Raw genomic sequence first — 10,549 nt, 5'->3', positions numbered from 1 at the left:
GCAATAAAGTCCTTGGTGTCCCATATTTCTTATAAAAATGATAGTAGAAATGCTATGGGCCACTTAACTTAGGAATTCTGATTTGTATCACATACAACAATCTGATTGCCCTGAACAAACATGTTCTAAATCGTCAGGTTTAACAAGTATGACCCAAATTTGGAAACTAGTTACATATTTTATTGGTATCACAACTATAGGCTCATTATAAAATCACACAAAGTTGTAATATTGTTCAGGAAAGAATTAATTTCTTAAGAAAATAATTTAATTTTCAGTAATCACTCGACAGAGGCAATTTTCAGTTGCTATACATGTATCTTCTTGCAATACTCTGGCTGTCTATAAACACAGGATCTACCGATGCCACTTTCGCAGCAATAAAGGAGTGTATGCAATGTAAAATAGCTGTCAGGTCCTGGAATTCAAGTTCCTGTAAGAGAAAAAAAAAAGAATAAATCTCCTCATTAGAATACAAGGGAAAACAACAATAACAACAGCAATAAACCAAGAAACCAGTGTAAAACATTCAATGTCTTTAAAAGTTATGCCCACATGCCAGGGGGAGACAAGTGGATTTACTAATAGGAAGTAGAAAACTGATGAATGGAAACCATCAAAATAACTTTTTTGAGGGGAATCTATGCTTCAGCAATATATGTTTTCTAGCAATCTAAGCAAAACTCTGAATTGTGCTGGGACTTAGACGCCAGAGAGCTAGTGTTTACAACAACCTAGCAGCCATTTATGTAGCACTTGAAGGTTTGAAAAGCACTTTATATATATATGATCTCATTGAATCCTCACATGGAGTTTGTGAAATCCAGTGCCCAGGGTCAGTAAGTATTTGAGGCAGAAATTTGAAGGGAGGTCTTCCTGACTCCAATTCCACCACTCCATCTACTGTGCCACCTTGCTGCCAAAAGTTATTTTTAATGCCTTGCATTGTAATTTGATCAATGTTTGATTTTAACAAGTACCAATCTTATACAATAACAGCAAATACTCATTAAGCACCTAAGAGGGACCTGGTACTATCCTAAGTGTTCTATACTGTGCTAAGTATATAAAGACAAAAACTGAATCAATTCCTGCCATCAGGGAGCTTACATTCTACATATCCTTAGTCCCTGGATTCCTCAAGCTACTTTGGTCCTCAAATCTTATTGTAATGAATATACACACATACATACATGCATACATATATTTATAAATATGTATTTATTTATACACACACATACACACACCCACAAATATGTCTCCTTGAAAAAGTCACCTAAACTCCCTGAGACTCAATTTTCTCATCTACAAAGTGATGAGGATGTTGAATTTGTTGGCCTCTGAAATCCCTTTCAACTTTACATCCTTGTGAAGTCTATGAATCCTTCATAGAGGTGGTGCTTTATATACAGTAGACATCTTCAACTTACCATGTCCACAGAAGAACTCATTATCTTTTCCCCAAACCCTCCCCTTCTCTCATCCCTGTTACACCATTGTCCTGGTCTCTCAGGCTAACAATTTAGGAGTCATCTGGACTCCTCACTATCTCTAATTCCCATTATCCAACCTGTTGCCAAGGCCTGTGAATTTCACATTTGTAACTCTCTCAAATATCCCCCCTTTCTCTCCTCTGACATTGCCGCCACTCTGGTGTAGGCCTTCATTACCTCATGCCTCAACTATGGTAATAGCCTATTGGTGGGTCAGCCTTCCTCAAGTCTCTCCCACTCTAGGCTATTCTCTATAGGAAAACCACCAAAGTGATTTTCATAAAGTGCAAGTCTGATCATGCCACCCTACTACTCAATAAACTCCAGTGGCTCCCTATTGCCTCTAGGATCAAATACAAAATGCTCTGTTTGGCATTCAAAGCCCTTTAAAATTTTACCTCTTCCTACCTTTCCGGTCTTCTTACACCTTACTCTTACCAGGTACTCTGACCCAGTGATACTGACCTCCTGGCTGTTCCACAAAGAAGATACTCCATCTCTTGCTTCTGGGAATTTTCTCTGGCTGTTCCTCATGTCTGGAATGCTCTCTCACCTCTGCTCTACCTACTTACCTCCTGGTTTCTTTTAAGTCTCAATTAAAATTGTTCTTTTACTTGAAGCTTTCTCCAAGCCCTTTAATACTAGTGCCTTCCCTCCATTAATTACTTCGTATTTCTCTTATATATAACTTGCTTTGTACATATTTGTTTTCATGTTGCCTTTCCCATTAGATTGTAAACTCTTTGAGGGCAGGGAACATCTTTTGCTTTTTTTCACATCCTTAGTGTTTAGCCCAGTGCCAGGCCCATAAATGTGTATTATTCAATAAGTCAATTAGTCCTAGGAAGCAGAAGAATGAGTGTGGACACAATGAAAAAATTGCTTCTGGTCCAGTCATCTCCAATATAATCTAGACCTGGGGTGTTCATTCATAATATCTGGGTGGTATTCATGTATACAGTATAATTGCACCCTGGCAAAGAAGAAATATCTTTAAATTCTTTAAATATCTCAGGTTCATCACCTGCAAATTGCCCATTTCTGGAGACCGTGAGTAACACAAATGAAGTCAGAACCCAATGAAATTACAAATTAAACTGAGATATCTAACCCTAATATTTGTAATATCTCATTTCACCATTCTGGGCCTCAGTTTCCTTACTTATAACATGAAAAGGTTGGACTCAATAGACTTTAAGACCCCTTACAGCTCTAAATTTGCTCCTTTGCAAACTCAATAATAACAATAATTTGAATTTCTATAACATTTTTAACATTTGCAGAGCACTTTATATATACTATCTCATTTGATTTTACAGCAACCCTGTGAGGTAGGTGCTATTATTATCCCTATTTTAGTGATGAGGAAATTGAGTCTCAGGGAAGCTAAGTAACCTGTCTAGGGTCACACAGCAAGGAAATTTGGAACTGAAGTCTTTCCAACTCCAACACCAACAATCTATCCACTGCACAACTTAAATAGCTGTTTTTATTAACTTTATAAGCATATTCATTCCCTAGCTAAACTTTGTCTCTCTTTCAACAGTTTTTTGCAGAAATGTTTACTTGATTATATCAACGCCTTTTTAGTGGCGTTTAGGTGACAATAATATTACATAGATGACACCTGGATTATAGAAAATCTATAATGCAGACTCTGCACTCAAGGATAAAAAAAAAAGAGGGGAAGAAAATCTTCCTAAGTGAGAATCTAAAAATTCTTCCTGGAACAGGACAAAGACTATTCAGAAAGACTGGAAACTGTTGCACAGAACAGTTGGAATCCACCTGAATTTCAAAGCCCTGCTGTTTCAGGTTCATTGTTTTCTGAACACATGGTGTTAGTAATGATGCCTTGTGTTACCATTTTATGGCTAAATAAAGACCAAAGGCCTATTTTTGACTTTCAATTAGAATATTGACTGAACAAAGCTGTAGATGATTATTACTATTGAGCCCCAGAGTTCCTCAAGTGAAAATGTATTGCAGTTGTAGACTGAAAGATCTATTTTAATACTGAAGAAAGCTTTGGATGTGAATATTAAAGGCCTCTGACTCAGGATCCTGCATGAAGACTGCTAACCTGGAAGTCAGGTCATCTGGGTCCTAGTCTTGGCTTTGCCACTAACTCACTCTGTGACCTTGGGTATTCTGGGTCACAGTTTCATAATCTATTAAATGGATATAATGACACAACAGAAGCACAAGATGACAGAGATCTGGCTGAGCAGTATTCCATGTGAAAAAATGGCCTAGGCCTTTTGTAAGATTTCAATCTCCCTGAAGGCAGGTACCATATCTTACTTAAATCCACAAAAATAAGGTGGTCACAGAAAACATAATATAACCTGAACATTTTCATTGGCATGGAGTTATTCAATACTTCAATGTCTGCTGTATTCCATTCATCGAAGAAGAGAAATGTATTGTGAAAGCAGCCAAAATCCAAATAGGACTTTAACAAATGATTTTATGACCACAATTAGATTTACAGCTGCATGGTACAAACTGTTGAGGGGTGATATGGTCCAAGAATCCTTTTAAAAGGCAAATGATTTTAATTATACTTACTAAGCAATCAAGCTAGAATTCTCTCTTTTCCCATCAAAACTGCAGACAACTAAGAGTTGTATCATTCAAATAGAGAATATCATTGGGTTCTTTTATTAGTGTTTCCTCCAACTGGTATTCCTTAATGGATCTAGAGATACAAGGAAACTTAGAGACCATTAGGTCCAACCTTTTCATTGATGAGACTCTGAGGGTGAGAGAGGTTAAGTTACTTGTCCAATGTCACACAGCTACTAATTATTTGAGATAATTAACTTAACTCAAGTCTTCCTAACCCTCTGGTCAGTGCACTATCCATGGCACCATATAGCTGCTTCATACTAGTAATAACCAACATTTATATGGTATTTTAAGTTTGCAAAGTACTTTACTATTCTCATAATAACTGTGCAAGGTAGATAATATTATAATGCCCATTTTGTAGAAGAGGAAAGTGAGGCTGAGAGGTTAAGGTACTAGTAAGTATCAAAGGCAAGAGTTGACTCAGGTCTTCTTAACCTAAAGTTCAGCACCCTACCCATCATACCACCTAGCAGTTAATAACCCTAAGTAGGAGGCTGGGCTTAAAGTCCAGTATGTAAGCCTTCACATTCACCCTAGTAGACAATCTTCCCAGGGTTGCCAAATGTGGAATAAGCTGACTTAAGAGGTCTTCAGGAAAAGGCTGGATAACCACTTGTCGGAAGTATGGTAGAAAGAATGTTGGATGATGGTTTGGTACAGAATTGAGGATTTGATGGATTAGAGGTCTAGGTTTGTATGAAGACTAGGATTTAATAAAGGAAGGTAGAGGGAAAGGTGAAAAGCCAATAGATTATGGTCAGATAAGATGATTTCAGAATTATTGAACATGGAGGTGGTACATTTGTAGATAATGTCAAGTTCAAGGGTATGGTGGAATAGGTCATGGGAACTGAGTAGATTGAGGAAGTGACTGGTTAGAGCATCTGAGGGAAAGTCAATATTGTATGTTGAATTGTAGTATGAGGGCAGGAGTTGGGGGAAAGAGAAAAATTGTGAGCCAGGTACCAAACTAATTGAAGAAGGATGGTAGTGACCTGGAGATCTGTAGACAATAGTGACCAGAATTCTGAATGGGTAGTAGATATGAATACCATGGTCCTCAAAGGTGAAGAGATCACTGAGTGATGGAGGTAGGGAGAGAACCTGGAAGTTCCAGTGAGGAGCAAGGATTTCCCTTGCCTTGTCCAGTGAGCTGAAGAGAATGAAGATGCAGCCAACGCTGGAAAATATTGCCAGAGAGATCAAAGGGAAGTTTGTTGCCTATGGAAAAGACATTTCAGAGGGTGCAGTGGAAAGGTAGGTTGGGAATTGGTATTCTAGGGTTGGGGGGAATGGGAATAAGGAATCAGAAGGTGGGGGATGGGGAATGGACTTTAGATGTTCATCTACAGGGTTCAGAATCACTGGGATGTTGAGAGAATTACAAGGTGAGAGAATAATCATTATTGAATGGAAGGTGCCACTCATCTTCCCAGAGGAAAGTGTCAATCAGGCAGCAGACGAAAGTAGAGCAAGATAGAAGATATGGTAACTGGTCCAATGGGAGGTACTATTTCACTATTCCTCTTCCCTCCAAAGGCTGGAGATTAGGCAGGAGATGGCACAAGAATAAATAGAAGTCAAACCTGCACAACAAGAGATGGAAGTCCTGTTCCTTACCAATTTTCCTCTTCCTCTTCCTCTTCCCTCAAAGGACAAGTGCAGCAGGAGATGGAAGGCCTTAGGAAATTTGCTCCAATTTACACAGGAAGTTCTCCATGTGGAGAGGATGGGGTTGGCAGAAATCAAGCTGGCAATAAAAGGTGAAAGTTGCCTTGTGCCAGCCCCTAGCAGAATTCCCTCATAATATATGAGCATCAGGAAATGGAAAGCTGGTGCAATAAGAGGAAGGTCATGCTCATCTTCTTTCTTGAGACTGGAGATCAGATAGGCACAGTGAGAGCTGGAAGTCATTTTGGGGAGAATGGACAGCAGTCTGACTGCTGCTGCCATCCCACAGGGAATACCACATCAGGAGATAAAGGCATGGTTCAGAAGAAGGGCTAGTTCCTGTTAACACAGCTAATTGCATGATATTATCACTTTAGTGAGAGCCACTCAGTTGCCAAGTATTATCATTTCTACTAACACAGTATCCTTTTCATCCAGCCCATTCTTACCCCATATAGTCATCATGTTAATTCAGGCCCTCATCATTTCTTGTTTGGACCATTGCAGAACAAAACTCTAATCACCGTTCCTGACTTATTTTTATCCTTAACTGAATCTATTAATTTTTCTAAAGCACAGATTTGACCATGTCACTCTTGCTCAACATACTCCAGTGATCCCTTGTTACCTCTAAGATCAAATATAAATTCCTCTGCTTGACCTTTAAAGCCCTTCACAGCCTGGTCCCAGCCCATCTTTCAATCTTTATTATATGTTATTTACCTTCAGGCAATCCATATTCTTAACAAATTGGATTTCCATTTCCAAATATATACATACATATATATGTATGTATGTATGTGTGTGTATATATCTATATCTATCTTTCTATTTATCATCTATCTATCTATCTATCTATCTATCTATCTATGTCTCTCTCTCTCTCACCCATCTCCATGCATTTGTGCTGGCTGTCCCTCATGATTGACACATACTTCCTCCTCACCTCTGCTTCTTAGAGGCGGTTTCCTCTAGTTTCCACAAAGACTTACTTTAAGTACCATCTTTTTACATGTAGATTTTTCCAATTCATCCCAGCTACTAGTGGGCTCTCTAACCAAATCATCTTGTATTTATTTTGTCTCTATTTCACACATCTATATGTCTACATGTTATCTTTCCTGATAGAATTTAAGTTTCCTGAGGGTAAGGACTTTTTCACATTTATTTTTATATCCCTATCAAACAGCATAGTGCATGGCACATAGTAGCTACTTAAGAAATGCTTGTTGACTGAGTATTTGATCTCTATTGGAAAGCCAAAGATAATATGAATTATGTGTGAACATAGCTGGATTATTCATCCTGGCTTCCGTTCCCAACATTCATGGATATTTTATTGTCAGATGACATGCATGCAAGCTGCTTAAAAAGTTTTGTGGATATTTTTATGTATACATTCTCCATTATTCTGATAATAAGGAAAGCCAAACTATGTTTTGGCACACGCGTAATTCCTGCCATCTAATAGCAGTAGAAATTTTTGATCTTTCAACATTTTGATTGAACCACGAAAACTCAAAAAGCCTATTTAGGAGAAAAGGCAGATGGCAGTTGTGATAATGGTCTAACTAGCATATGTTTCCCAGTACCCTCACCTTCACCTTCATTTGCAACTCTGCATGCTTCCCTCCCTTCTTTCCTACTTCCCTGTGATGACTGTAGCTTCAGAACAAAAGGTGGGACTTCTAGTTTAAACAAATGACACCAAACCAAACAAAAACTTCTTTGAATTCTAAGATAATACATTAGACCTAGTGTATAGCCTCATTAAAACTTTATGTATTCTGAACATAGGCCTGAATTAAATAGTTAGCACTGGAAAACCAAAGCTTCTTGGTTTCACAAGTTTCTTGGAACATCCAAGTTATGCAGACAAATTAGGATACTTACCAGTATAAAGCTTGTTGAAGACAGAGAAAATATGGCTCTGTAGATAGAGGCCTGAAATTGGCATCAGAAACACCAGCCTCTGACACATAATGATCTGTGCCAACTATCTCTGACACTTAACCTCTCAGTAACTCCATGCTACTATAAAATACTACATATTACAGAGAAACTTCCCAAATATATTACTGGATGGAGTCTCCATTCCGGAAATTTACCACACCAATGAAATCATGGCGTCAGATTATGAACAATCACAATTAAAAAAAATTAAATTCACAGATTTCAAGGAGTTGAGAGTACTAATTTACACTAAACTATCAGAGTTAGAATTCAAAACCTCCTTGTTGAATTAAAGTAGGATCCTGAAATAAAATAAATTAAATTACACAGTAGCAGACCAGAACGATTATACTTAGGGAGGAGAAAACCAACTGCACTGATGAAAGTTGTTAAGGGCTGTGTTTTCATCCTCAGACATCTCTTAATTTCCTATCTGGCTGGACTCCTTTTGAATTTCTTTGACTTGTCTACTATGCTCCCAATGGCAGTCACCTTTTCCCCAACCCCACCATCCTATTGCTCTTCAGCTTTCTTATCTTTCTTGGCTTCTGCTATTAGATTGTAGGCCCTTTGAGGGCAGGGACTGTCTTTTTCATATTTGTATCCCAAATGCTTAGCACAGTGCCTGGCACATTGTTGTTCTTCATCCTCCCTTTTCGAAGAAGACCAATAACATCACAGGGTGATATCTCGACTTATAAGTGAATTAAATTTAAGTAAGACAGAATTGCACAAAGTTGTCAGCCTCACTCTCTTTTCTAGAGTCATCAAAGCCCAAAGGCAAAACAAAAATGAGGATAACTGGTGATGGCCCAGGAAACAGTGAATGATCTGCTATCTTCAATGTCTGACCAAACTCTAAGTGCTCCACAACACTTGCTTTAGTTACCTTCATGGCCATTGGAATAAACTGTTTTCATGGGCCCGTTCCACCAGATGAAGTCTTCATTTGCTTGGGTTAGACACCCTCTCTAACTCACTGATGGGTTTACATGAACCATTGGTTACCTTCAACCTGGTTCAGCCCATCTGTCAAGACAGTTTATTGGTGTTTGGATGCTGCTCATACTACAATTTCTTAGAGACACAGGTGAAAGTTGAGTGCCAGGTGGACAATTAAGGTAGATGAGCAGTCCCAAAAAAGGCTCGGCAAGCCCTTATATCAGATGTTCTATTCCTCTCTGAATAGCCATACAACTGGCACATTGTAGGCTTTAAATAAAGGTTTATTAACTATTATTTGACTACATGTGGCTCAAAAAAGATCTTGGAGTCATGATGGATTACTTGTGTGCCAGCAGTTTGCTTATATTGTTTAAAAAAAAAACAACTAGATAGATCCTAAGCTATTTAAAGGGAGGGAGAAGGCACAACATGTAGTGATGAAGGCATCTACAATCTTTGTCTCAACTTTCCCATATACAAAATTAGTAGGCTGAATTAAATGACCTCTATGATGCCTCCCTAATTGAAATTCTATTATTCTCTTTAATATATTCAGTTAGTTTGGATTGCTACATACACACACATACACACACACGAAGATCTATCATCCATCCCACCATCCATCCATCTATCTATCTACCTATCTACCTATCTGTAGTTCAGTCATCTCAGTCGTGTCTGACTCTTCATGACCCCATTTGGGGTTTTCTTGGCAAAGATCCTGCAGTAATGTGCCATTTCCTTCTCTAGCGCATTTTATAGATGTGGAAACTGAGGCAAACAGGGCTAAGTGACTTGCCTAGAGTCACATGGGTCTGTGTGTGTATTTGCATGTATGCATGTGTGTACAGAATGTAGAAAAAAATTCTGAACAATAAAAATGAAGAAGATGCATATTTAATTTCAACAATATAAAAGAAACTTGTTTCTAATGGCCATTCCCTCAAATGCTGACCTGCTGAATGCAGAGTGATTTGTTCATTTATAGCCTAAACAATCAAAAATCTTCCTGTTGAAGGTCAATAGCCTCCCTCATTTGTAGCTGTATTCTAATTCTTCATGCCTTAGGGAATGGATTGGACCTAGTCTTCACCATCTGTACATAGCCTTGAAAATAGTATTCTAAAGTCATTAGACTGGAAAAATTCCATTTCCAGAGGCAATCAGAATTTGCATTGGCCCCACTCACTTTTGCCAATGCTACCTCTCCTCCCCTGACTCCCAAGTTCAGTACTCTTTCCATCACACCTCACTGAGCTGTATTATTCAGATTGTTTTCCCCTCAGTATATTTGTACTTGAAATCAAATTTCCTACCAAATCTGTTCCTACCAAACATGGGCTAGGATATTCATTTTAAACAAGATATACAACTTGGCATTATTTGCCATTTGGATGTTTTAAGACTATGGAACTTTTCCCTAATTAAGGAAAAGTTTAAGTAAGCTCCTATCTGCTCTTACAAAATATGAATTATAAGGTCAATCATAAGTTGTGAAAATATTTCTCCTTTAACACTCCTTAGCTTTAAGTAGTCTCTATCTATCATAAGAGTGACACTTTCAATCAACATATCAATGTTAATATTATCCACATGTCCTCAATAAATCTTCTCCAGTTGAAATCACATTTCTTTATTGTACTATCCATATTTCCATCTCAGTGCACAAATTACTATACATTTGTCATCAAAATGAAAAAAAACTGTGAAGGTAATTGGCACTTCTGATGAATTACAGCTATCAGAAGATTTTGGATTTTTCCTAATTGACATCTAATGACCCTTTGTAAGGCAAAAAAAAAAAAAAAAACACAGAAAAGAAATACCAATAGAGAAAATTGCTGCCCTTAGCT

At 37.9% G+C, this 10,549-nt stretch overlaps 1 protein-coding gene across 1 annotated transcript in view; it reads right to left on the bottom strand.

Moving 5' to 3' along the window:
• Window positions 1–301: 301 nt before the first annotated feature.
• SNTG2 (syntrophin gamma 2) overlaps window positions 302–10,549 on the bottom strand; it is a 646,807-nt gene continuing 636,559 nt past the window's right edge. The window contains exon 17 of the mRNA XM_027840424.1: window positions 302–433. Within this exon, the coding sequence (XP_027696225.1) occupies window positions 302–433 (132 nt within the window). The remainder of the gene's footprint in view (window positions 434–10,549) is intronic.

Source organism: Vombatus ursinus, unplaced genomic scaffold (assembly GCF_900497805.2).
Source record: "Vombatus ursinus unplaced genomic scaffold, bare-nosed wombat genome assembly UNPS02014841.1, whole genome shotgun sequence".
NCBI lineage: Eukaryota > Metazoa > Chordata > Mammalia > Diprotodontia > Vombatidae > Vombatus > Vombatus ursinus.
Note: the sequence above shows the minus strand (reverse complement) of the source record. Positions and strands in the feature narration are given on the sequence as shown.